The following is a 27,460-nucleotide window of genomic DNA, read 5'->3' as shown; positions in this document are numbered from 1 at the left end:
GTCCGCTCTGAGCCAAGCACAGTCAAACTGGTGTTCAAATGAGAGCACCTGTTTTATTGAGGAGACTTTCCAGTATCCTCAGGGTCACTTTAGAAGATAAAGCTCAGAAGTGAGCTTTTGGATTTCCAATGTAGAATGTGGTCAGTGTTTTTGGAGATAAGAGGACCCGCTGGGTGAGCTCGTGGTCCAGGTCCTGAGGTGAGCGGCCTGCTAACGTTCCAGGTCAGATCAGTCTCGTCTCTCACTGAGTTTTATTTGTCACTGTATATCACAGGTTGGATCTCAGGAGGATCTTTTCACTGTATCTCCCATTTTCTTTGGGAAACACCTGTTTTTGGACTTTAGGTTGAGATGAGTCACAGCGTATAAGGCAAGGTGTGATGAGCTGAAAGTATTTTCCAGCATTTCATGTGGACGTTTCTTTGAAGAGGAATCAAACTTGATAGATAGATAGATCAGATAGATAGATATACTTTATTCATCCCTCAGAGGGAAATTGTTATGTTAGTATGATGCAGCAGAACCAAATCGTTTCTTTCTTCTTCCTTGTCAAAACATTACCCACAATGCATCTCAACAGCTCGGTGACAGATTCAGGGGTGTTATGCTCGTAGCACTAGCATGTAGCCTGTAGCAGAGATAAAGGTTCAAACGTTTGTCTTCAGATTTGACTGACGCTGACTCAGTTTAACTCTATTTAACTCTACTGTTCTCACTAACTGCTCCCTGTTGACAAAACATCGAACAGTGAGAATTTAATTTGCAGTTCTCCAAACACATTTTTATAGGAGGCTTATTCACAGCCTGTAAAAGTCCCTGACACGGCTCACACACACACACTCAGCAATTTCTAGACAACAGAGACAAAGCAGCAACACTCACTCTGCAGGTGTTTGTTGGGGAAATGTGCCACTACGACAATTTAGTGTGAACAAGCTGACATTTCAGTGAAAGCAGCCGTTAAGTTTGTTATAAATCATCTCTTCTCTCTCAGCCTGTAATTCTTCCTCCATCAGTCGCTCTGCACTCACCTGAGCTGCTCACTGTGTGCAGGTGAAATCACAGCGAAGTCGCAGATCATCGTCTCGACGTCATTGTGTCGCTTTTCTGTGGTGCTTTAAAGAAATATTTAACTGTCTGTAGTACGCAAGCATATCTTAAAAATACACACATCACAAAGCGTAAGTGTTGTAAACGACAAAAAGAAATGTTTTATGCTTGGAACTCTTCCATCAAACAGTCGTAAACAGTCCACGGCTTCAGCTGCTGCTCCAGGCACAGTTTACTCCAAACTCATATTAAACCTGAAACAAAGCATACGTTTCCAGAACGTTCAGGTCATAAATTCTTTGTCTTTCTGTCAGCATTTCTGTATTACAGACCTATAAACATGTGACAAACAATCTACACAGCACAAATACACAGACGAGAGAAAACATGAACCTGAAAATAACAGGAAAGGAAAGTGGCACTGACTAGATGAGATTAATAAAAGAGAGAGAGGAGGAGGAGGAGGAGGATGACAGATCTGACAGATCAACTGTTAAATTAATACAAATGTGGTATTAATTATTAGATTCATTTTTAAAATTATTTTCTTATTTAAACTTCATTCAGTTTACATCAAATGGCACTTAACCAAGAACACAGGTGTAAATTTGAAATGAAACTTCCTGGTTCCCTTTGCAGGTTTGAGAAACACGTCTTAAGCCCAAGAAGGTTGTAAAAATGACCAGTGCAATCATGTAAGCTTTAAAATGTGCTGTTGCTCTGTGCACTGTAACTGGATCAGAGCTCTGTAATTCATCTTTTAGCAGATGAACTGATTCGTGGTTTGATTGGGAACCTGCTCCTGCACCGTCGCCTTCGTCTGCAGTGGAAAACTCTCGGCTTGTTTTGAACGTGAAACAAAGTGATCGTGAAAAACAGCGACCTCGCCTGCTCACCCGACTTTCCCCGAAATAAAGGTTAAAAAAGATTTAGCAAAACGTCCAAACATTGGCAGACCGCCCTGCCACAGGCTGCCAAGGACAGGTGGAGGAGGAGGAGAGGAAGCTGTGGAGTAAGAGACAGAAGATGAAAGAGAGGAGCAGAGGACAGAGAGAACAACAGACGAGTGCAGAGCGAGAGAAAGAGCCTGACAACATGAAAAATGAGTGCATTGGCATCAGGCAGTCGCTCAGATAAACGCTCCACTCCCTCCCCCTCTCCGTTCTCTTGTCTGCATCAGTCTTTTCCTCACATATTTCCTTACACATGCCCCCGTTTCAGCAGCCCACACCTTTCATTTGTGAGTGCGGCTCTGATGGTGGTTCAGTTACTGTGGGACAATCTGACACCGTCTGACTCCGACGACGGCATCAGTCATTTGTTCAATCACTGAAAACAACACTCTCTGACTGTCCTCTCTCAGCAACAATGGCAGAAGTAATGTGACATTACCTGAGGGATGAGGTTGGGGTGGGTGGGTGTGTGTGGGTGTGTGTGCGGGTGTGTGCGGCTTGCTTCCCATCTCCTACTGATCCACGGTAGATTTTGCAGGAAGTTGCAGGAAACGTCATGTAGTTTTCATTTCGTTGATGTCTATATATACAGTGGTGGACACCCTTAAAATTTTACACAATCTCAAATATTATCATGAAATATTTGCAGAAAAATCTTTTTTGTATTTCACAAGGTGTGGCTGCATCAGACAGACAGACACAAACAAAAGAAATGATTTCTTTTGTTTATTGTTATTAGTATTTTTATGGAGCTAATCATTTTTAAGTTTTTAATGGCTGATTTTAGGTTTGGTTTAGTATTGTGGCTGTGACTGTACAAAAACAAATTGCACTTGGAAACTAATGCATGGGGTGTCCGAAAACTTTTTTTCCACCACTGTACACACGCGATGCATGTTTGATGTTTGAGAGTTTGGTTTTCCTCAGTAAACTCTGGGTGTGAAGCTATCGCTAACATAAGCGATGATCCAGAAGCTTCTGTAGCTCTGTCACTGCCCTCAGCTCCTCGTAGACATGCTAACGTCTGCTGTCATATACTTTCCTAAAGAAGTTTTCTAAACTGTTTGTTATTGTGAAATGAATTAAAGGAAATGACACTGTACATAAACACATCTGTACAATGTTTCCTCTGACAGCTGTAACTGTAAAATATGTTTAGGTAACAAACATAAAAATATGTTGCCATCACTGAACAGTTAATAATTAGAAAATGAGCCACATCACTTCCTCTTTATCTGAACAGCTCAGTTTGTTTTGTGTCCAGTTGTGATTGAAATTCATGCTGCACATAAAAAGACTTTATTTCTTTGCGAGCAGGAAGAAACTCAGTGGAAGTTTCAATGGTTAAAAAAAATCGTCCTGTTCAACACGGTCAGATTAACATAAAGACACAAACATAATGAACCTCTGCCTTTGTGAATCTCTTTCACTTCATCATTTATCTGGTGCAGGGCAACTCCCCAGCCAATATTTCATGCACACTGCATTCTCTGAAAGGCCTGCAGGAATGATCGGGAGTGTTTGTTTATTTATTTATTAATTCAGTGTGTGAGAGTAACTGTTCAGGAATCTGTATGAAGTGAGACAGGATGTAAAGCTCGGCCGTGTCAACACTGCCATCCTGTAAATATTTATAGGCATTTATCTGCCGGGCTGCGGATTATCGGCTTAGTGAGGTACAGTAGCCCCCATTGACCACACACACACACACACACACATTTATTTACACACTCACTTGTTATCCTGATGTGTTGAGACTGCAGGGACAAACACAGCAGGAGGTGTGAATCTGTGTGTGTGTTTGTGTGTGTGTGTTGCTGATGGTATGTTAATCCTCTGCTGTGCTGCTGCTGTACTTCACTGTCACAGCAGTAAACTGTCTGACAAAGTTCTTCAGAAAAACAGACGTAAAAACTCTGAACTGTATAAGAAGGAGATAAAAATATATGAGGAGAAGTGAAGTCACATCTCTGCGGCTCCGTCAGAGAAAACCTCCCGGACTCTTAGATTCAGGAGCCGTCTGATGTATTGATATATAAGCAGTATCTTGATGTTGTAGTTGGTTGAGGTGGAGCTACTTTTAAACACCTAATATTCTGTTGGGGAGTTTAATTTATAGCGATGCGTCTGATTTCATGAATTTCAGGTGTCAACGTGAAAATCCCCTGAACATCATTATATGTTTTTCATGGCACACGTGTCATTATTACCCCAGGCCTTTTGAAGTGTAAATGTATTTTTCCACGGCACTGAAGCATCTTTTGAAATGAAATGAGCGGGTGCATGCAGGTGTGTGTTTGTATGTGTGTGTGAGACAGTGAATGAGATGAAGTGTATTCATGTTTCCCCTGCAGCCACTGCTCCTCCAGCTGTAGATGGCTGCTGTGATAGACAGCAGAGGTTGACAGGGAGAGGAAAGGCTGCTCGTTGTCCTCCCCATCGCCTCCTCTATCGCTCTCTGTATCAAATTGGAGCTGTCAGTCAGCTCTTACCCACAGCACAACACACACTAACAGACAGTAACAACCTCAGGAGAAAACACGGCGTCAGCGTCAGTGTCAGCGAGCAGCAACACGCCATCGAAACAGGGAGAAGACAGGGAGCAAACACTGAACTGAGGGATTGTGGGATTATTTGATGACATGAAATCAGTGCAGGTTTTTATGTGATGAATCGTTTTTGTCCTTCGGAGAGTTTCAGCTCACCTCCAGCAGGTAACTCAAAGGAAACAGCTGCTGCAGGTTTAAGACCAAATTCACTTTCAGTCGACTTTCAACTGGAGCTACATAATAATGGCAGAGCTTTCATTCTCAATTAATTTCTTTGTAGATCATTTTAATACGTTTTTAAGAATTACAGGTTATGTTATTCCCAGGTTAGCAGGTTAGTGGACAAAGCAGAGAGAACGTCCTTCAGACAGGTTTTAAACATTTTTAATTTTCTCGCTGTTTTTTTTTTTTTTTTTCTTGTGCTTTCTCTGGGGTCAAACTCTGGGTCTCTGTAAAGCGCTTTGAGACAATTTTGATTATGGAAGGAGCTATGAGTGTGTGTGTGTGTCAGAATCAACGGCAGTCTTTGTGTTGATGGTGATGGATGTGACCCAGTGTAACAGTGCGGGTCACTGCTGTGTTTTAGTAGTTTGTGGAAACAATGGAGCTCAGCGGCTCAGAGGAATCAGCTGTGATGGGAGAGAAGGAACCTCCAGCCTCATGTCTTCACTATCAGCACATGTTCAAAACGTATTGATATTGATAGGGTGGCTGGGAGGCATCCTGGGAAATGTAGGAGATGCACACGCAAAGCAGGTAGATGGAAAGTAGGTTTAATAAAGCAGCTAATCACAACACTTCATGAGTAAATACTGGATAAATACTGGCCGGTGTGACTGATGCACTGATGGAGGAGAAACAGAGTCTGGCCCAGATCGTTCATCTCCGCTAAAGGTTGAATGTGCCAATCAAACTAATGGAGGAAGAAGTTTGAAATGAAAATAAATAGCTGCTGTATGAATATGATGCCTGAATACTAAAGAGCTGTGTGAACAGACAGGTCATCATTCAGCCGGCAGTCCGCCTCAAACCGTGTGTGTGTGTGTGTGGGTTGGGGGATTCATGGGTACTGAAGTGTATTAGCTTACAGCTTCTTTTTCTACTTAATTTACCTTTGCTTTTAAAAGTAAAAGAAAAAAAGTAAAGAAAATGTCGATTTCATTGAGCATTGATGTTCAGGGAAGAACATTTTGTCTTCAGCTGATTTATTTTAAAACTTTGATTTCATTTTTATATGAATGAGTTCAGACTGAGCTGCTCTTCACTCTGTTACAAACATTCATGATATAAATTACCCTCCACTTCATTACAGGAAGAAAACAGACAACCAAACGAGCAGCATGTTACTGCAGAGATGGCAGAGCCTCGGGCAGTGGTGCATTATGGGACACTGTGTGTGTGTGTGTGTTTAAAGCTTGTGTGTGTGTGTCTCGCAGGGCTTTTGACTACCAGCGTGTCCCCTCCTCGGTCTCGGTGGATCCCAGTCCAGTCAAACGTCCCCGTCCTTCATCCTCCTCCTCCTCCTCTTCCTCCTCCACAGCGGCTCTGAGGATGAAGAGCAGAGGGACATCTAGCAAGAGCAACACCACGCACGCCTCCTCCTACTCCTCCAGCAGCAGCAACACCAAATGTAAGAGCAGTTCAGTGTTCACACACACCACATGTTTGTGTCTCTGCAGTGTGAAAGGTGCTGTAACTGTAACTGTACTTAACTAAAAGTGAGTGAGTTGTTTCAGATAAATCCTCTTTTTCCTTTTTTAAAAACCCCAGCAGCTACACTTCTTCCCCAAACATGCAGATTTAGTTTTTTTGTTCGAACACAGAGGACAAAAAAACACACGGTACAACATCTGAGTCCAACTACAACAACTACAACCACCAGCAATGATGGAAAATTGCAGGAAATGAGCTGAAATTGTGCAAGAGCCAGAAAATCACATACTCAAAATAAAATAAAATCAAATAATTACAGCTCCTGAACATTTTATCATCCACTTGTACTCTTCTGAAAGGTTACTTGATTTTAATATGAAACAGTCAGACCTGGCCTAAGCTTCTAGCCACTTTTTGTCAAGTGATTATTAAGATGCCTGAGTCCACTCTTTTTTTCCATTTCCATATTTTTGCACTTGCATGTTGAGCGTATGTATTCAATATTCTAACATGCAAACCTACATGTTGTACGTTGGGTGTTTTATCTCCACAATGCAAAGTTTCCAAGTTCTGTATTCTCATAAAAGATTTATGTTTTTGGGTTGTGCTTTTGTTTTTTTTTTCAAAGGTATTTATGAGCCCAGAGAGCTGTGCGGTTTGATCCATCCGCTGAGATTCACGCAGTCACTGAACGAAATGAAGAGATCATAAATAATCATAACCGGGGTTATGACTGCGACGCTGCGGAGTGTAAAGGACGAAAAGAAATATTAAAAGTGAAGCTGCGTTTTGGTGGCAGAAACAGGTCAGGCGTTTGTGTGGGTTTGAATGTTAAAAAGCTTTTAACCGAGAAGACCAGAGACACCAACACGCTGCTGATGGCGGAGGTCGAAACACAGGTGTGTTAAACGCCTCAACCCTGTCCAATTAAAGGCTTTTAAATTCCAGAGCCACAGAAGACACTCGGCCCGGGAGTTCACATTTTTACGGGTGTAATATTTTGCTTTTTAAAAAAAAATCTGCAACTGACGTGAGCCCCTCCCCCCCCCCCCCGTGGAAACGTGGAGCACTCCGAGGATCGTTTCCTTCCTAAAACCCTGCTCGTGTTATCTCCTGCCTGCGTGATGGCTCGTCTCCGTGGTAGGGCCCCAGGGTGCTGGAGAGAAGGCGGATGGGGGTGGGAGAGAGGGGGGTTGCCAGATGGTCTCTTCATTAAAAGCTTCTGTACCGCGGGGCTCTCCTCCTTGCTATAACCCAGCCGAGCCTATCAGCGCTCGCAATTAGACTGAGTTAATAGTGCATGGCAAATAAGAATTGTTTATACTAGTTTATTACAAGCCTTAATAGTTTTTACTGCGCCCCATCACAGAGAAATTAGATTGCCTTTGCCAGCTTCCGAGGTCGAAAAGCTTTGAGTGGTGAAGTAGTTTTCAGGGTCGTTTGGCGAGCTGTCGGCGGCTCCGGTGGTCCATTACAGAGCACAGCGAGGGCGAAGGCTCCTGCAGAGGAAGGGAGGTGGGAGTGCAGCGCTGAGACGAAGTTATGGTGCAGGACTACAGGTTTGATGACTGCGGGGGTCAATGGATGACATTTGCCTCTGCATGAAGCTGTAAAACCAGACTCTGGTCCATACTGATTTTAAGTGTTTTAGCAGACTTTAAAAAAAAAACAGCTCTGAGTGATCTTTCATGTGCCATGTTGTGTTTTGGGTATTTTCATCCTGTTGCCACGGGTAACCAAGAAAACAGACACAGTACACTACCTGCCAAACGGTGTGTGTGGACACAGTTGTATGTGATTGTTGAACATCTCACCTCTTCAGGTGAGGCCTTCTGCCACATGTTGAACCTGCTGCGGGGATTTGTTCCCGTTCTGCCACATTAGAGCGTTAGTGAGGTCGGACACTGATGCAGGGCGTTGAGGTCTGACTCCACACTGAGCTGGGGAAACAGTTTCTTCATGCACCTGATTTGTCATGTTGAAACGGTAAAGGGACATGTATCGTCTGTCTTCTTTCAGCAAACCTCTCTGTCTGTCTCTCTGCAGTGAAGATGGCGGAGCTTCTTGCCATAAAGAGGGAGCTGACCGTGATCAAGGTCCAGATCGACGGCCTGTTAGACTGCGTAGACAAGATGGACAGACAGAGGAAGGACTGCTCAGGTACAGACTGAACGTGGTGGAGACTGTTTCTGCTGTGTGTGTGTGTGTGTAGAAGGCCTGTCAGTCAGTTTGAGACATGCTACACATTTCACTGTTGTTTACATTTTATTCATAAATTCTCCTTTTTAGTTTGTTTTCCTGATGGATGGAGAGGGGATGATCCAAGATTCCTTTTTTTCCTGCTGGAATGTTAAATCACATCAAAGTCTTTTTTTAATAAACATGACATCTGTCAATATGAATCATGTCCATCACACCAGAGGTAGTCGACACAGACAGAGATCCCACTTTTATTAAAAGAACAATATCGGCCTCGTGCATCAATCTGATCCAGGTTTAATCCAGAGAACGACTGAACTTCAAATGGAAGTTTATTATTGCAAATGATCTGCGGGGGAGTCGCACTGTGGCGTTTGGTGATGCAGACCGAGTCGGTGTGTTTACCATCAGATGTGATCCGCTATCATACTGCATCTGTGACTAATGGTTCAATGACAAAACTGCCGCCAGTGGAGCGTGGATTATGACAGCGAGGTAAACAGCGATAAACACCGGCCTCATAACCTTTCATAAGCTCCCCTTCAGCGCTCAGGAGTTATCTTGTCGTCAACCAACTGTGTGTGTGTGTGTGTGTGTGTGTGTGTGTGTGTGTGTGTGTTGGTTTTTATTGGTTCGTCCTCACAAGGATAAAAAGATGAGGAAATTATCCAAAGTGACATGTTGACAGTTTTTACTTCTTTAGATAAATTCAACATTTTTTTCTGACACTAAAATTAAAAAAAACTGTTTGACAGTTTAGTAGAAAGTTGCAGTCCATAATAAAAACCTGTGCATTAAAGCCAAAAATCCATCACTACAACCTCAGTGTCACAGTTTCCATTTTAAAGAGGCCTGTTCTACTGAAAATGCCTGGGATACATGGAACTGCTGATTCAACAGTAAACCGCTTTAAACAGCTGAATTTCAGTGTGAAGCTTGTGAAATATGGAAACTGAGATGTTGCTGAAACAAAGGTTCTATGTAACCCCAACGTGTCGGAACACCCAGGTTTTAATTTTGACATCTTGACTTTGTTTGACTGACTGGGAGAAGATCAGTGTGAGATAAAAAATCGGTCTAACAGTTCACCTGATAATTAACCAGCAACTAGTAGCAAAGATCAAAGAAGGACAGTTGAGCTTTAAAATACCAGAGGATCTATTCTCCATAATGATGCTGATTAAAAATAATATCAGTAATTTCTCATTTCTGAGAAATAAGTTCCTTCCCTAAAATGATCTCTCATGTATGGACATGAATGACAGGATGTCCTCAGTAATCGTGTGTCCCAGTGACCCCTGTTAAAACTCCATGCTTCAAGTCTTAATGGATGCTAGTAATACTCTGTGTGTGTGTATGTGTGTCAGAGTGTCCTCAGAGCAGAGAGCCCAGTGTGTCTGGGTCTCCTCACCGAGGTTCAGTCAGCAGTCTGGAGAGAGAAAGTCCTGAACCAGGAGAGGCCAGCGAGGACGAGCCGCTGCACTACCAGCACTACTACCCCCACAGCTACCCCCACAGGGTAAATATATACCACTACTACCTCCACAGTTACCCCCACAGGGTAAATATATACCATTACTTCCCATACAGGGTAAAAATACATTACTACTAACCCTAACCCTAAATATTTACCCCCAGTACCCCAACAGCGACCCCACAGGATACCTAACTATCCCTACTTAAACTACCCACACAAACTTCCCAATAGCTACCCCCAGCTACACCCACATCTACAGGGTAAATGACTACCCCAGTAACTGCCCCCTGTGCAGTGAGCTTCACTACAGAAGGTAATGTTATTCTGCCCTCTAGTGGATTGCCAGTGATTAACACCAATGTCTGTCAGTTCATCAGAAACACGTCACTGTGCTGTTTGTTTGTCATTAATCAGTTAGTCCAGTGTCATTTATTTTTTTCAGTCCAAAGCAGAGTTTAAAAAATAAAGTGATGGACTGAATGTTTGTGTGTGTAGTTCAGATTGTCTCAAAAGAAAAAGGACAAGTGAGTCTCACTGTAGTTGATGTTAAACTAAAATGGTGGGAGATGCTGTTTATCTGCTCCAGTCCTTCACCTGTCTTCACAGCAATAATGTGTCTCATTGCTTCACACTGCTCAGAGACAATTTGCATAATCTGTGGTGGACGACGCTGTGTTTACTCGCAGGTCCTTGTGTTCAGCAACTCAGCGGTGTGAAGCCCATCAGCCGCAGCGGAGGAACGGGTGCTTTCACTGTTTCTGTTTCTTTACAGGGAAAACATAATGATATAGAATTAGCCTGCAGGCTTCGTACCTGCCTGACAGAGCGAGGCTGCCTCATTAATCTGAGCGGAGGCACAGAACAGACCGGCCCTTAATCTGCTGCATTGTTCCTCTGACAGGAAGAAACCGAGTGTGTGTGTGTGTGTGAATGAGGGACTGTTAGTAATTACCATTTGTCTGTGAGTATGTGTGTGTGAGTGTGTGTGCAACAAAGTGTGTTAGTATGAACAGGAAATGATTTTTGTGGAGTGTGGAGATAAATTACTTGAAAATGTACGTGTGGGTTACATCCACTGGAGATGAGGCTACAGTGACTGTAGTGATGATGATGATGATGATGAGGGCGGCTGTGTTAATGGAGGCTAACTGCAGCATATTTAAACTGACCCAGTGTCTCTGTTTCCAGATAAAGCAGCATCAGTCTGATCTGGAGGACGACCTGTGATGCAGCAGCTCAGGTACGAAAGCCTCAGACTGAGACGCTTCAAAGGCCCAGGCTGGTTTTAGATTTTCTGTTTTCCTTATTGTCAGCAGATACAATTAAAGGACCAAACCAAACAATTGTAATTCCTTCTCTGACTTTCTGACTTCCCTCTATCTGTGGCTCCTACGTTTCCTAAAACAGCTGGGTATTGTAGATTTTATGCATTTTATGGGAATTGTTAACAATAAGAAAAACACAGACTCATTCTCTCACCTAGAACTGCACATACTTTACACGTATAAGGAAACGATGAGACTGATTTCCAGACAGTTTCAGTTCATTTCACCTCATCATGAAACAACTTTTTTTGGAACAGTTTGCTCTTCACTGTGAGATGTTTTGCTAAAGTTGTCATACATTTGATAATACAGTTGAGAGCTGTGACCATTTTCTCCCTCACAGTCCGTAAGGAAGCTGAGGAATCAACTATCTGCAGCGTGTTTCTGAGTCTCTTAAAGTTGTGCTCTTCATAAAGAGGTGAAATGAACTGAAACCAGTTGCTGCTTGGAGGTAAAAAGCTGATAGTATTTGGGAAATGGTCAGAACGTAAAGTACTGTTTACACAATCTGAATTTAATTAGGTCTGAGGGCCATTTATCCATTAAGCATCCGAGGCAACAGTAACAACCGCTGAGCTTTCTCTAAACTAAAAAAAAAAACCATCTGAACTTTTTGGTTAAACTTCTTTGGTTCATAGAATAAACTGACTGATTGATTTTTAAGCACAAACATAGGATTTTTAAATGTGTGTTAGGTCTGTGCTCTTAACGGAAATAACAAAAAGCTCATTTTAAAAGAATCATCACATTTAACGTGATGGTGCAGGTGTTTCGTGTTGTTACATGTATTCAGTATGAAATCTAAAAGGAACAGTTTGTACTGATGTGTCTCTGGACTCTGTGAGATGATCTCACACCCGGAGACTCCTCATTCTGTTCGCTTTCCAGAAGCAGAAGCTTGAGTCTGTTACAGCTGGGATGGAAGGGATGCTTTTCAAGGAGGCTTTGGGGGACATGAACTAACCTGACTCTCCTCCACACCTGTCAGTCACTGTCCATCACTCACTTCTTACTTCCTGTTTCCACAGTCCACCTGTCCGATGCTCCACGCTAACTTATTGACACATATGACAATATAGCCACACCTGTGTGTTAACTGTAAAAAAAATGAACTTTCTGCAGACAGATGATTCATAGCAGCGAGCACTTTATTTGATTTGATTTGATTTTGTTCTCTCCAGCATCTTAAAACAAACTGTGTACCCACCAAAAACTCAAATTCATGAGCTTTGTGTGGCAGATCTTCAGTTGTCACACAAATAGCATCAGTCCCTGATCCTGAGGTCTCTTCTCTCTACAGTAACCAAACGACTGGAGGTCTATTATTCTTTCTATATTTTATACAGGACATAATATGTACTGTATTCCTGTGTGTACTATCTTTGTGGTCCATACCAAAACTGAAAAAAAAAAAAAACTAATTTTCTTTAGCAAAAAAGATCATATTGGCCTCATTCATCACTCTAACCAACTGCTTCCTGTGTTGGACTCCAGTCTGATCTGTGTTAATATAAGTCAGTGTGGCAGCAGCTGGCAGCTCCTTATCACACAGTTTATTTTCATCAGGCCTGTTGTCATTATGTGTAACCAGCTGTGTACAGGACTGCATTATAGTTCTGTGTGAAAGGCTCAGTGAGCACGGTTTTATGACTCTCTGGGTGAATTTTACTGTCGAATTCACTCAGGAAATCCGTTGTAAACTGATATATAGACTCTGGCAATTTCCTGAAATTAAAATGACATGTAGTGGATATAAATGAGAAGATGACATTTTACCGCCATGGTGCGATCGAATGTTAACATGGGTGAATGTGACATTTTCACCAGATGGGCCTGTGAATTATGGCAAGCAGTTCAGTTTATCAGCTAATACTGTTTGGTTCAGTCAGCTGGCTAATTAATCGAGTCAAACTGCTGAGTTAAATTTAGCCTAGCTGGATTTGGTATGGTCAGGGGCCCCATGAAAAGATACCACACTGTGCCCCACCAAAGTGATAAATCCTCCGACTGACGTTAGGGCACCACCTCACATTTCTTGCTCTCACGCAGATAAAGGTTAGTAAAGGTTGCAGCATGCAGGGACTGATGTCAGGACTTCAGACTGTTAGTTTCCACTTTCATTTCTACAAATAAAGATAAAAATTTTGGCAGCAACTATGTCCGGTTCCACCCCACTGTCCTATGAAGATGAAGCTTCTGTGGTACACTGCACAGTATTTTACTTAAGCCAATGTAAATACATAATAAGTGTGTTTACACCTTTACTTTCCACCACATTGGTCCAATGTCCAACTACTCACTTTATTTTGTTTGTTTGTTTTTTCACCAGATTTTGGGTGAAAATCTGATTATGGGGGCTTTTATGGAGAGCACTGTCACCAAACTGTTGCCAAGCCAAACACATTAAGACTTTTCCTGTAGCATCTTTTCCCAGCTGGACAACATGGACAATTGTGACTGACTGTAAATATGTTCAGAACGTTCATGTAAAAATAATTGTGGGTTTGAAAATATTTATGTGTACAGTAGTGGCTCTTTATACTTCAACATTATTTCAAATTTAAAAAAAAATAATACTGAAATGTTTTAATAAGAAATTCTGTGACTGAACTTACAGAATCATTTTGGAAATATGACAACACTTCATTTGGCTTCAGTGTCGTTTCTGCTGTTGATGATTTGTGTTTGTTCTCAGTGCTGAATGTTACGTATTTTAATGTGAGTGTAGTAAAGATATTTTTCATAAAACAGACTTGTGTTGGAGTTTTGTGTTTGTAATGATAATATGATTTTTGTTACTTCTGCGTGTAGGAACTGAAATGATTGGGGTATATTTTAATTCAGTACTGAAAGCATTATTCTCTTTTGTTACTTCATGGGCAGCAGTTGTTTGTCCTCTCCCTCTTCAAAGTGAGGTCAGAGGTCAAAGGTCAGGGTTTGGTGGGAATTTAGTTTCTTGCTCAGAGCTGTTTGGTTCTTTTTAATCAATAACCAGCTCATGTGTTTATAATCTTAAATCTACCCAGATCACAAACTGTTTAATCAACTGAACCAGTTGAAACCAGCTGATAAATGATAAAAACACCAGTGTTGAAAGTTCAGTGTGGACATTCACATTCTTCAGACGGACATGATCAACATATATGTAAAATGAATGAGGTTCTGAGAAAATAGTGAACAAAGAAATCATACTCTGAGGTTTCTGAGGTGTCAGAAAACACATTCAAAATACTGAACAATTATTCTGCAATGAGAAGCTAAATGATATGACAGGACTTTAACTGAAGAGTAACTTTCCATTCAGGTTGTTTATAATATCACACAGTCAGTGTTTTAATTAAATCAGTCGAACCTTATCATGTACCAACAATTAAACTTTGAGTCACATGGTGTTGACTGAAGGAAAACTGCTCATTCAGCTGTTTTTAATGATTCATTAGAGTCGGGACAACCTTTGACACCAGGTCTGTTTGCAGTGCAGGCTGGGTAAGCGCCTCTGAGCAGGGGGTGTGTGCACGGGTGATACAACCGGTTGGATGAGATTTGGGTAGTGAATGAATTGGCTGCAGCAGAGAGGAGCGTTTACACAGAGGTAACAAACTTCTTCTTACATCAAACTTCACTGAAACGGACTCAGACATGAGGTTTCTCTGTTTCACTTTAATGCACTTTCATTTTATTCATGCATTTTTTTTTTATTCACGTGTGTGAGTGCTCTGCTTTTGCCTCCAGAAGTGGATTTTAAACATTTCACACCAGTGTTTTCTCTCTGTTTTGATCAACCATGATCAATATTTCTGATCCTGATTTTTCGTTTCCTGTTTTCATTCCCATTTTCTGTGCGTGTGCATGTTGCACAGATGGATACAGAGCTGGTCAGTGTTTGCATTAGGAACCATCTTTAGGTTGGTCTCATGATCTATGCAGAGAAATGCAACAGGGGATTTTAAGACAGACATATTTGTTTTTGTTTACATTTTTAATAGAAAGCAGCTCCTTGAAAACAGATCTCACAAAAAATGTAAGACTCACATTCACATGACAGCTTGACTGCAACTCTAATTGCTGGAGGTCATGAGAGTTTTGGGTGGGGGATGGTGGGGTCAAATGTGGCTGAAAGTCCTTGCACTAGTTTGTTTAACTGAGAAGCATCAAGCTTTAATCCGCTAGTCAACCACTGATTTTGTAGAAAGTAGTGAAACACAATTCAAATGTGTGTAACAAAATCATATAAACTCATTCTTTCTGATTTAAATTGTGTTTTTGATCATTTTGTCTGATGCTTTGTTGTTTATGGCCTGAGTTTTGCAGCTGTTTCCTGGGTCTCTTGTGTCTTTTCTTCACAGACACAGTATATTTGTATTGTGAAGATGTGTGTGTGTGTGGACAGTGTGTGTTGATGGAGCTGAAAGTCATCAAAACTTCAAGTTATTTCTTACTGCAAACCTCACAGAGCCAGATGAGGTCCATTAATACTGAATGCATTCCAAATCCTCTGAGAACTGAATGAGCACAGATGCCTGTGTGTTGGATTTTGAAACCCTTGAACACGTAGTTAAACCAGCTGCTGCAGATATAAAAATAGGTGCTGATCTTAAGAAACTGATTGTGTTGAATAATTTAGTTGGAATTTGGCATTTACAGAACAGCTGCTGTGTTTCAAAACTGGAAGCAAAGATCACTGCAGCAGAGGAAATGTTGTCGCTCTCAATTTATTTATTTAACCAGGAAGTCCCACTGAGATCAGAAATCTCTTTTGCAAGGGGCTCAGGCAGCTGAACGCAAACAGATGCTTGTACTTTTGTCTGCTACAGGTGAGCTGACAAGGCCAGCTGTGATTCTAACTGTGACAGAGAGACATGTACAGGTGAACCTGACCTGTCTACACCTCTCAGCAGATCATGGCAGCAGCAGAGTCCAGCCCTCTCACCACTCACGTGCTGAACACCGGAGATGGCATCCCAGCTGCCAAGATGGCTGTCAGCCTGCATCGACTTGACTCCAAGCTGATGATCTGGAACATGCTGAGTGTCGGGTAGGGTTTGAACCTGTGGACAAAAGGCATCACAGCACCAATAAAACTGTAGTGAAGGAAACTGTTAACAGAGATTTAAACCTCTCATCAAATGTTTCCTTTGCTTTCATTTTTCATTAATGTTCTTTTCTTGACTAAGACTACTCAAAGGTTTAAGTTTTCTTTGAACAGCATGTAGCCTCAGTACAGGATCTGAAACAGGTTTCAGCCGGTTGACCCTCCTGGTGTCTGATGGCTAAAGGTTCACAGATCAGGGCAGTGACTGTGACACTAAATCTTTGTCTTTAAAATCTCCAATTGTGACAAAGACCTGAAGAGAAGATCCTGAATTTTAATGTTACAGTTGCACCATAATTCAGGGAGAAGCTTTTCTTTGATTCTTTGAAAGGCAGAGGGAGCAGAGAAAGTCAGAGTCTTTCTGAGCTGTTTGATGATTTTTAGGACAACAAATGAAGATGGCCGCTGCCCAGGACTCATCAGTCGAGAAGCTTTCACCTCTGGAAAGTACAAACTGCGCTTTGAGACCGGCTCATACTGGGAGGGTCTGGGTCAGACCTCCTTCTACCCCTATGTAGAAGTGAGTGTCAATGTTTAAGATGTTGTATTATTGATCTGTGTCAGGATATTACTGACATATACACTTCTTTGATCTCACTGCAAAGTATTATATTAATCCACAGTTTCATCAGCACAACTGCTGCTTCCAAAAACATGTTTGATGTGACCATTCATCACCACAAGGTGTCACCAAGTCTGACAAAGCAGACTGTGGTGACGATTAACACTTCATCAAGTTTGGCTTGAAGAACTGTGGGAGATGAATAGTATACTCATCAGTATATGAGTTTTGATATATAAAGATCTCCTGGAGAAGTTAGAAAGAAAATCAATTGGCAAAGATTTTGATAACTGAATAAAAACATCTGAAGACGTCACCTTGCTCTCTGAGAAATTACAATGGGGATTATTTTTCAACATTTTCAGACATTTTATTGAAAAAATAAAAAACCAGATTAATCGATAATGAAAACAGTCGTTAGCTGCAGCCTCTATGTGGTCGTCTCTGATGCGTGTTTGTTCTTCTTTTTTTTCTGCTGCAGGTCTCTCCTGCAAAAGAAATCCCCGGATTGAATAAATGTTCTATATTTTATCACATCATGATAATCAATAACAACACTGATTTATTACCATGTGGAGAGTCTGTGGTGATAGTAATTTGTATTGAACTGTGTGGTATATCTGCAGGTTTGTATTTCTTTTGCTGACTTGGCCTGTTTCCTTCTTTGGAATGAAAAAAATGTGTCCTGTGAGTCAGTGTGGTTTCTTCACCATCTGCACCTTGTTGTGTGTCTGTGTGTGCCTTCAGGTTGTGTTCACCATCAGTGACCCGGGGCAGAGGTTCCACCTCCCTCTGCTGATGAGTCAGTTCTCCTACAGCACCTACAGAGGAAGCTGAGGGCTTTTTTTCTTCCCTCCAATTTTTTTGTGGGAAGACTCAGGGGAAGCACATTGAAGTGTACAACAGACAGTGTAAGGTCAGTTCCATATGATACAGACAAAATTACAGTTTTAGAAAGAAACAGCAACATGAAATAGAGTTCAGGGAGTAGGCTACATCAGTTTTACCAACACGGCAGATATTCAAATAAAAACACCAACAGATACATAAAATATATGTTTTGACAGCTTCTCTGTTCACGCTGTAAGAAACCCTGCAGATGCAGTTTTTAATTTCATTAACCAGAGCAGGAAAAAAGGCCTTTCTTATACTTACGAATATAAAATTTGGCCACAAGTGTGTAAACACTAGTTAGGAAGAACTTGTCTTTATCATTTCTGCTGTGGTCCAGGAAACCAAACAAGATATTTTTCCTATTTCGGAGAGAAAGCATGACAAGGTCCAGAATTAAGATAGATCCCAAGAAAAACTTCTACAGTGGTGAGGATTCCAAAGGCAGCTCAGAGGACGACCAGCTGCAGCTTCAACACACTACAACCAGGGATGGAGAGAGACTGCTTTCTCCTGTGATAATCATTTGTACTGAACTTTGTGGTTTAACACTTGTATTTGTATTTGACTATTTTTTTTTCATATTTTATACACTGAACAACCAATCAGTTAATAAAGAAATTAATTGTCAAATGTATCGTTAATGAAATAATTGTTAGCTGCAGCTTTACCAAGGTTTTCTGTCTGTCAATTACTTCCTTACAAACATGAACAATGAAAGTAACTTGATGAAATGCAACTTTAAGACAAAGGAACAAAAGCATAAACTAAAATTTCACACAGGGCCACAAGATGGAGGATGAAGGACGTAGAACCCCTTTAACCCACTGTATTTCAGTGGAGAAAGTTTCTAACAAATGTGTAATTAATCAAGTGATGTGGAGTAAACTTGGGCATTCTGTGAGGTCTGGGGGTCCTGAGCTGGTAGTTCAGACTTTACGCTGTTGTTTATTTTATTTATTTATTTATTTTTCCACATACATGGGGGAAAAACACAGAGTCACCGTTACCACATCTTCTACTGTTACATGAAGATGAGAAACGCATTGGAGAATGTGCTTCTCTGCCTTATCCAATCAAGGAGAAGGTGTGATGTGAGGACCCAGTTGTGGCCCTTCTCATTCCTGAACGTAATAAAGTAATGTTAAAGCTAATTACATTTGTTTACGTGTAGCAGATCAGCAAAATAGGTTGTTCTACGATGAAGTAGCATTTTTGTGACCTATATTGGTTTTAGAGTTGATAAAACTATTTCTTTTCATAATGATTCCAGGCAGGCAATTACAGGGACAGTCTCTCTCGGGCTTTTACATCATACTCCCGTTGACATTTCATGCAGTTGCTCTTATTCAATAACGTGTAGCAGCCACACGATGAAGTTCGCTGGAGTAAATTGAACGAAAAAAAGGTTGTATTTTTGACTGAAAGTCTGGGCAGGCGGCAGAGGGAGGATGTTTCAGGTGCTGAGGCTTCTCTCGGCGGCCGCTCTGCCTCTCTGCCGGGCTGGAGGAGCCCGGGCTCGGCTCTCCGCGCTGACGGCAGGACGGCTCTTCACAGTCGGACACCGGAGCTCCGCTGCCTCGGTTAGTAAAGATGGAGGTTTTCTGGAGTAATTGTTGGGTTAAAAAATGTACGGGTTTCTGAGGGAGTTAGTAACCCAAAGATCATCGTCATATGTGCTGGAATTTACATTTGATCTTCAATGTCTGGAGGAACGGATATCCAGCCCGAGTGCGAACGAAATCGCATTGCAAAACCATTCCGTTTAGGGGTCGTTTGTTTAACAACAAGACAAAATACCTTAAAAACTCTATGTAATACTTCACCGGCCCTAGATATAATCTAACCTTTAATTCGGCTTCAGTCTGCTTAAACAAAAAGTATCTTTTACGAGAAGAATTCTCACTTTTCTTTGCGAAAAACCTGCTCACCACTAACTAGGTGACGTAACCGTTACCTCTTTGTAAAAGTGATTTTTAGGTGAAGTGTCGCTGATGTGTGTTTTTATTACCACGTGTACCAGCCTCTTACTTCGGATATGTCACCCAAATAGTATTTTTCTACACCACTGCTGACAAACAGATTAGCTGGGAGTAGCTAATACCGAAGTAACTCACTAGAAAAGTTACAGATAGTTTTCAGAAGTAAACACATTTTGTTACTTGTTACTGCAGTTTTCAACACACAGTATCTAGTAAGGGTCAAGTTATTGAAAACTGTTCCATTAAAAAAAAAAAACAGTGGTCAGTTCAGTTCTGTTTTCTCTCTGTCTTCTTTAATATAGACATATCAATAGTCACATACCCATTTGTACATATAAAGGGGCACTGTTAGCTGAGATCATACTCATGGCAAAAACATCCCTTCAGTGTAAGTGATGAGGGACAGAATCCACCGTGACTGTTCCATTGATAAAAATGACTTCTGATGAAATGAGGCTAATATGTGGTTTTGAGAATTTTACAAATTAGTGGGTAGTTTACATTCTTAGTTACATTCTTTTTAGTAGGATCATTCTACTGCAGTTCAAAGCACTAAAAGGGTGTTTTTTCTTTTTTAGTAGATAGCCACTTGGTTTGTCTTTGTCAGGCTGCTGCTTTAAATTAGCCTCAGCTGAACTTAAGAATGAATCATTGCACAGAGCCTGAAATTTGTTCTTCTAGAACAGTCTCCACTCTTCTGGAAAACCCTTCCTCCAGATTTTGGGTTATTTTGTTTACCATTCAATCCCACTGGTGTTGTAGTGGGTTGAGCTCAGTTCTCTGTGTAGGCCGGTCAGGTTCTTTCACACCAGACTGGAAAAACTTTTTCTGTGTGGACCTGGCTTTGTGTGCAGGGGCATTGTCACGTTCAAAGAGACAAACACAAACTGGTGACACAAAATTGGAAAAACACTATTGTCTTAAAAAAAAGAATCAGTACCTGCTGTAGCTAGGGATGCACGATCCACATTTTTTCACTTCCGATCCCGATACCTGATCAGAGCTCTGTTTGCTTTAATATTACTATTATTATCATTATTGTCTCACCTTTGTTGGTAGAGTGAATCAGTGTCAGGATCATGCTGAGATCATTTTGACCTTGTTCCTTGCATCTTAATTATTCCACTGCTTATGGAGTCTAATTCAATTCAGAAGGTCAGGTGTTTTAAATAAATGTGACCCTCAGAGTGATGTTGTTTATCTGTTAGAGGTATACTACTAGATGTACTAACTGTGGCTCTGGCGTCTTTTCCAGAACTTTTTTCGGACTCCGACTAACTTCCTGTCCTGCCGCAGATTCCAGTTAGCTCAGCGCCGACTGTATTCCACAGAACCCAAAGGTGAGTGTGTGTGTCCCCGCCATAAAATGTCTTACAAATTCTTTTATTACTAAAGTTGTGATTGAGTTAAAACATGTCGCCCAGCCCTAATGGGTGTGAGTTTGTTCTGGAAAGAGAAGCATTAAATTTGATTTGAAAATGTGCAGATCCCATGAAAGATCCTCCTCAGAGAAACATCCATGTGAACCAAAAGCAGGTTACAGCTACAGACAAAATAGCGACAGCTCCACCTACAGTTATGAGATCACATGGTACAAAATAACCCTATGAGGGGACGTTATGTATGTTAATTTCCAAACAGCAACAGAAACAACTGGAGGCGTAATAAAAATGAAACATGTCAAATAAACCACCTCATATACTGTGACAGTTAATATGGTAAATAGGTCAGTAAAGACGAGATCAAAGATATGATATGTTGGCATTTCCTGTTTGTCCTGAGGCTGTTGGATGTGACACTGTTCTTTTTTTCTTAATAGATGTTCTGGCTGCAGGTTCCGGTGTAACAGGGTTAATATTATGAAACAGCAGAATCTCTTCAGAAATGAATATTCTCATAAACTTGTTATTTCATTGGAATCAAAGCAGGGATAAAAAAAAAAAAAAAACAACTGATACTCGGGTGGAAACCAGAGGTTTGCTGCCTGGTCTGACAGATGTGTAATAAAACCAATAATCTGTCAATTTCAGATGGAAGAGGAGGAGGAGGAGGAGGAGGAGGTGGGAAATCAGGAAGACCAGGAGGAGGGAAGAGAGGAGGCGGTTCAGGGAAAGACTGGTGGAGCCGATTTCAGAAGGTTTGTGACACTTATATCAAGAAAATCAATGTAAATGAGTCTTTCAGGTCATAATGGACCTAATGAACACATTTTGAATTCATAGTGGATAAAATGAACTCATTTATCTTCTCAGTGTGTAAGTTCCTAACATTACGTACATCTGACCTGTCTCTTTGCCGGGTCTTCAGGGTGATGTCCCCTGGGATGAGAAGGATTTCCGTTACATGGCGGTCACCGTGGCCGGAGTCAGTTCAGCTCTGCTCTACTTCTACTTCAGAGATAGCGGCAGAGAGATCAGCTGGAAGGACTTTGTCCACCGATACCTGGGCAGAGGCATGGTGAGGAGCACCGGGATATACTGAATTATTTTCTCCAGGCCCGGCATGATTTCGAGTCTAGATCAATGCTGAACATCCATAGGAAAGAAATACCAGCTAATGGTCCTGTATCTACTAAAACTCTTCAGCTGGAGAAGCGAATTCACAGAAACAAATCAGTGGTTTTGAAAATGAAAATGTGTTTTTAAAATGTTTTTTTTTTTTTTTTTTGGATGTTCAGGTGGACCGGTTGGAGGTCATCAACAAACAGTATGTCAGAGTCGTCCTGGTGCCGGGAGCCGACGCCGATGCGGTGAGTGGAAACACCCTGAAGAAAAAGTACAACAGTACAATACAGTACAATAGAACATAAAGATTTTCTATAGGATGACACCACATCTTATTGCACAAATTATTTTTTTTCAACATGATTTTTGACATTATAAAGTAACATGAAATCATATGTGCAGAGCTACGTTTGGTTCAACATCGGCAGCGTCGACACGTTTGAGAGGAACCTGGAGGCGGCACACATGGAGCTCGGCCTGGAGCCGTCGCACCGAGCCACCGTCGTTTACAGCACCGAGAGTGATGGGTAAGTTTGATGCACCAACACGTCTATAGCGTATGAACTGTCTGTATGTACGGACATGTGACCCGTCCGCTCTTGTCCTCGCAGCTCTTTTCTGATGAGCATGCTCCCCACCCTGCTGCTGATTGGTTTCCTGCTCTTCACCCTGCGACGAGGACCAATGGGTGGGGGCCCTGGCGGCGGGAGGGGCGGGCCCTTCAGCATGAGCGAGTCCACAGCCAAAATGATGAAGGACAATATTGAAGTGAAGTTCAAGGACGTGGCTGGCTGTGAGGAGGCCAAACTGGAGATCCTGGAGTTCGTCAACTTCCTGAAGAACCCACAGCAGTACCAGGACCTCGGAGCCAAGATCCCCAAGGTACAAAACACATACACCGGGCTCCAGGGCACTATGGCAGGGCCCTGACAGAAGCAGGGAGGTTTACACAATAAAGGCACTGCAGACCAAAATAAAAAGTGAGAGTCAGAAGAACAAGAACAAACAAAATCTAAGTAAAAAACGAATGAGATTGTCGATCTTTCCTTCTTTTCCAGATTTACCAACATAGTAGAACTATTTTGTTTGTTGGATGACTAATGTTCTGTAGTTAAGTAAACTGGTTTGTACAGTTCACTGTCCAGAGGAGTGAAATGACTCATGTTGTGCGCGGTATCCCAGGGTGCTGTGCTGTCCGGTCCCCCTGGGACAGGGAAGACTCTTCTGGCCAAAGCCACAGCTGGAGAGGCCAACGTCCCCTTCATCACTGTCAACGGCTCCGAGTTCCTGGAGATGTTTGTGGGCGTCGGCCCGGCCAGAGTGAGTGAAGGAAACCAGATCAGGGGTCTGTGGGGGAAACTCTCTGGTTCAGGTGTCAGAGTTCTAAAGATTCTTCCTCGGTTTCTATAAAAACTGCTCTCTGTGAATAATTGAGGAGAAATCCGATCATGTCCAGAACACCTGCCATGTTTTTGACGCTTGAGTTTCTGTGCGCTGAAGGTGAGGGACATGTTTGCCATGGCGAGGAAGAACGCCCCCTGCATCCTCTTCATCGATGAGATTGACGCCGTGGGGAGGAAAAGAGGAGGAGGGAACTTTGGTGGGCAGAGCGAACAGGAGAACACCCTGAACCAGCTGCTGGTGGAGATGGACGGTAGGCCGGAGACAAACAGTCTGATCCTTCAGGTTTGAACTCTGAGGTTTGATGGGATGTTTCAGGTGTTGATCTTTTGTATTTGCAGGTTTTAACACAGCTACTAATGTGGTGGTCCTGGCTGGAACCAACAGACCTGACATCCTGGATCCTGCTCTGATGAGACCGGGACGCTTCGACAGACAGATCCACATAGGTAAAGAGTTTAACACAAGAGAGCTGATGGGTGCAACTGAAAAGTCACGACTACGCTTTTCTGCTGTATGAACGTCTCCTGTCTCTTCTCAGGTCCTCCGGACATCAAGGGGAGGGCGTCCATCTTTAAAGTCCACCTTCGACCAATCAAACTGGACCCCAACCTGGACAAAGACATGCTCGCCAGGAATATGGCTGCAGCGACGCCAGGATTCACTGGTCTGTAACAGCTGCATATTTCCATCACACGATTTTTTTATTTTTGCTTAGTCCAATAAATAAAAGCTTAGTAAGTTTAAGACTAAATTGTCATATAAATAGTAAATGAATGTTCTCAGTTTTAAGGAAAATAATCAGAGATCGTGGTGATCAAACTGTGTGTTGATGGATTTATTTCCCCCTTGTGAACGAATCAGGAGCCGACATCGCTAATGTCTGCAACGAGGCGGCTCTGATCGCTGCCAGACACCTGAACCCATCCGTCAACGCCAAACACTTCGAACAGGCCATCGACCGGGTCATCGGAGGTCAGTGTCTCTCCACAGTATTATAGATCACTTTGCATCATTCGTTTTCTTATCTTTATGCAAGACGACAACATCGGTGCTGTTAAATTTCAGTTTATTTTTCTCTGCGTTTGTGTGTGTGTGTGTGTGTGTGTCTCTTCAGGTCTGGAGAAGAAGACTCAGGTCCTGCAGCCCACAGAGAAGAAGACTGTGGCGTATCATGAGGCCGGTCACGCCATCGTGGGCTGGTTCCTGCAGCACGCTGACCCACTGCTGAAGGTAGAACTTACAAACTCTCATGTCCTCACGCTCACCAAGCTAAAACTGAAGCAGTGTAATCCATCAGTCGAGCATTAAATCCTCCTTCATGAAGGTTATAGTGTTCAGTGTGATCAACAGCATCACAAACTACGTCCTCACAGAGTTGAATTAACACGTCTCTTTTATGTAGGAGCCTAATAAACTGGCAACAGAACGGAAAACACTGAAAATACAGTTGCACCTTATGTTCAAAATGATTTGAACTTGTAAAAAGCTTCTTCAGTGAGATCAGCGCGCAATGTAAATTAAACTAAACAGGAAAGTTCTGAACAAGAAAAACAAATTAGCAGCAAGGTCACTTTGCTGTTGTCTTTTTTAAACATAAATCTGAGTCGATTAATGATGATCAGCAGCAACATTGACTGGTACATGATGGTAAACTGAATGTCTTTGTCATTTTGGACTGTTTGAAGACTAACTTTGGCTGTGGAAAATTATGACGAGCAGTTTTCACACTTTAAAAAAAGGATTCATCGAGGAAATAATAATCACATTAATGGAAAACAAAAAACCCTGTTAACAGACAGTAAGGTGAAAATAACAAAATGCCAAGTTTATAAGAGAAATTCATTATTTCAGCTATTTATTCATTTTAATCCCCATGATATCTCGTTATGGATATTAAATGCATCGGATGTGAAGAGTTAAATACTGGTACTGTCACAGCGAAATGTCCTGTTAAAGACATTTTGTTTGCGTCCAGGTGTCGATCATCCCGCGGGGGAAGGGTCTGGGTTATGCTCAGTACCTGCCCAGAGAGCAGTATCTGTACAGCAAAGAGCAGCTGTTCGACAGGATGTGCATGATGCTGGGAGGACGCGTGGCTGAGCAGGTCTTCTTCAGCCGGGTCACCACCGGAGCTCAGGACGACCTGAAGAAGGTCACACAGTCCGCCTACGCTCAGGTACGCGAACACACCTGCAGGGGGTCTGTTCGATTCTTCATTCAGTGGAAGTAGGTTTTTCCTGCTGTGACGCTTCATTCTCCCCCTACCCCCCCCCCCCCCCCGCTCCCCAGGTGGTGCAGTTTGGGATGAGCGAGAAGGTGGGGCAGGTGTCGTTCGATCTGCCCCGGCAGGGTGAGATGGTCATGGAGAAACCTTACAGCGAAGCGACGGCCGAGCTGATCGACGAGGAGGTCAGAGAGCTGGTGGAGCGAGCGTACGAGCGAACCCTGCAGCTCGTCAAGGACAAGAAGGACCTGGTGGAGATGGTGAGACTCCCATTCATCACCTGCTCGTCCTGTCACAGCTTGTCCAGGTTTACATCTCCTGGAAAGTAGGACGTTCTTAGCCCCAGTATTCAGTCCTGGTTTTGTCCTCAGGTGGGAAAACGTCTCCTGGAGAAGGAAGTCCTGCACAAGGCGGACATGTTGGAGCTGCTGGGCCCGCGGCCATTCGAGGAGAAGTCAACGTATGAGGAGTTTGTGGAAGGGACGGGGAGCTTCGAGGAGGACACGAGCCTGCCGGAGGGCCTCCGAGACTGGAACCAGGAGAGAGGAGGGGAGGCCGAGGAGACGAGTCCAGCTCAGGACAAACAGCAGGCGGTGTAGTGCCGCAATTCTCAGATAAGACAAACAAACGCTTCACATCCCAGCTGCAAAAAAAACTCAACTCAGTGCTGACTCAGTTGTACGGAGCCTGGGAGGTGTTGGGAGGGGGAAATACTTCCACAAATTAGTAATTCATGTCCTCAATTGATTTTGGTTCCTTCAGGTTAAGAACTCAGACTCTTATTAACTTAATTCCCTGAGCAGCAAATTCACAGCTTCATCTGTTTGTCCCCTCAACTCTTCCTTAAAAGTGTTTTGGTCTGATTGAAATTCTCGGCTCAGAGAATGTGAACATATTTCTTCTCGTCTTTTTCCAATGGGAGTACAAAAGAGGAGGAAGAGGGGGGGGGGGGGGAGTCATTTAAAGTTTATAAATTTGAGACTACAAATCTTGAGAACCACCAGGCTCTGTACAACCTCTGGTTAATGTGTCATTTACTTGTATTTATCCAGAGCCAGCTTCACTGAGGCTGCGTTTGGTTTTTGTTTTGTCACTGTTCGGACAGGAATTTTCTCCAGAATGCCTTAACACTCATCAAACAGGAGACCAAAAGAAGGGCAGATTTTTTTAATATTCCTGAACTGAATGTAAATGATGCACATTTACAGACTGATTTATCTTTTTATTTATTATATAAAAATCGAGCTCTGCTCTCTGAGTGAAGTCTGCCTTCCTGAAAACAGGGAAGTTTTATTCTTTTTTTTTTTGTTTCCTGCAGTTGTTTTTACAACATTTCGGAGTCAGTGCAGAAGTTTTCCCTGCATGAACTCGTTAACACTGACATGTTTCATTTGTTCATGTCAAGTCTACAACTCCTCAGCGACAGTTTGGATCCATTTTATACAAAACACCTTGATGCTGAGAAAGAAGAAGATGTAAATGTTTGTATAAAGTCTGTGTGATCGTGACTCGACAGGAAGCTGCTACGTCACTGAAACAGTGAAGAATGGGTAACAAGTAATCATTCAGTTCTGTCTGCTGGAAAAACCATTTAA

At 42.3% G+C, this 27,460-nt stretch overlaps 3 protein-coding genes across 5 annotated transcripts in view; all 3 read left to right on the top strand.

Annotated features, from left to right (window-relative positions):
• The window catches only part of LOC121182355 (RNA-binding Raly-like protein), a 32,370-nt gene extending 18,454 nt beyond the window's left edge, over window positions 1-13,916 (top strand). Inside the window, exons 4-8 of the mRNA XM_041038817.1 lie at window positions 5,989-6,182; window positions 8,252-8,365; window positions 9,772-9,923; window positions 11,070-11,121; window positions 13,536-13,916. Coding sequence (XP_040894751.1) covers window positions 5,989-6,182; window positions 8,252-8,365; window positions 9,772-9,923; window positions 11,070-11,108 — 499 coding nt within the window. The 3' untranslated portion in view covers window positions 11,109-11,121; window positions 13,536-13,916. The remainder of the gene's footprint in view (window positions 1-5,988; window positions 6,183-8,251; window positions 8,366-9,771; window positions 9,924-11,069; window positions 11,122-13,535) is intronic.
• An 813-nt stretch (window positions 13,917-14,729) lies between these two features.
• LOC121181782 (5-hydroxyisourate hydrolase-like) lies at window positions 14,730-18,403 on the top strand. Of its 3 annotated transcripts, none has more exons than XM_041037927.1 (4): window positions 14,730-14,798; window positions 16,102-16,241; window positions 16,683-16,818; window positions 17,608-18,403. In XM_041037927.1, exons 2-4 carry the CDS (start codon window positions 16,108-16,110, stop codon window positions 17,695-17,697), a joined length of 360 nt encoding a protein of 119 aa, XP_040893861.1. In that variant the 5' UTR covers window positions 14,730-14,798; window positions 16,102-16,107; the 3' UTR covers window positions 17,698-18,403. The 3 variants fall into 3 exon arrangements, with proteins under 3 accessions (XP_040893861.1, XP_040893862.1, XP_040893863.1); XM_041037928.1 differs by having other exon boundaries at window positions 16,105-16,241; window positions 17,608-18,402; XM_041037929.1 differs by lacking the exon at window positions 14,730-14,798 and adding an exon at window positions 15,077-15,111 and having other exon boundaries at window positions 16,105-16,241.
• A 682-nt stretch (window positions 18,404-19,085) lies between these two features.
• afg3l1 (AFG3-like AAA ATPase 1) lies at window positions 19,086-26,812 on the top strand. Its single transcript, XM_041037924.1, has 16 exons — window positions 19,086-19,334; window positions 20,989-21,073; window positions 21,764-21,870; window positions 22,041-22,190; window positions 22,411-22,482; window positions 22,640-22,764; window positions 22,849-23,119; window positions 23,420-23,557; window positions 23,738-23,891; window positions 23,980-24,087; window positions 24,180-24,305; window positions 24,503-24,613; window positions 24,756-24,871; window positions 25,617-25,817; window positions 25,931-26,125; window positions 26,237-26,812. The coding sequence occupies exons 1-16, from the start codon at window positions 19,203-19,205 to the stop codon at window positions 26,462-26,464; spliced, it is 2,319 nt and encodes a 772-aa protein (XP_040893858.1). The 5' UTR covers window positions 19,086-19,202; the 3' UTR covers window positions 26,465-26,812.
• Window positions 26,813-27,460: the final 648 nt, after the last annotated feature.

Source organism: Toxotes jaculatrix, chromosome 5 (assembly GCF_017976425.1).
Source record: "Toxotes jaculatrix isolate fToxJac2 chromosome 5, fToxJac2.pri, whole genome shotgun sequence".
NCBI lineage: Eukaryota > Metazoa > Chordata > Actinopteri > Toxotidae > Toxotes > Toxotes jaculatrix.
This window is presented reverse-complemented; position numbering and strand designations above follow the sequence as displayed.

Excerpts from the sequence above, each read along its gene's own strand:
- LOC121181782 (XM_041037927.1), top strand. The coding sequence starts at position 16,108 with ATGGCAGCAGCAGAGTCCAGCCCTCTCACCACTCACGTGCTGAACACC. Across the intron at positions 16,242-16,682 it reads TGGAACATGCTGAGTGTCGG|GACAACAAATGAAGATGGCC; the intron begins GTAGGGTTTGAA and ends GATGATTTTTAG. Across the intron at positions 16,819-17,607 it reads CCTTCTACCCCTATGTAGAA|GTTGTGTTCACCATCAGTGA; the intron begins GTGAGTGTCAAT and ends GTGTGCCTTCAG.
- afg3l1 (XM_041037924.1), top strand. The coding sequence starts at position 19,203 with ATGTTTCAGGTGCTGAGGCTTCTCTCGGCGGCCGCTCTGCCTCTCTGC. Across the intron at positions 21,871-22,040 it reads GGTGGAGCCGATTTCAGAAG|GGTGATGTCCCCTGGGATGA; the intron begins GTTTGTGACACT and ends CCGGGTCTTCAG. Across the intron at positions 24,306-24,502 it reads AGCGACGCCAGGATTCACTG|GAGCCGACATCGCTAATGTC; the intron begins GTCTGTAACAGC and ends TGAACGAATCAG.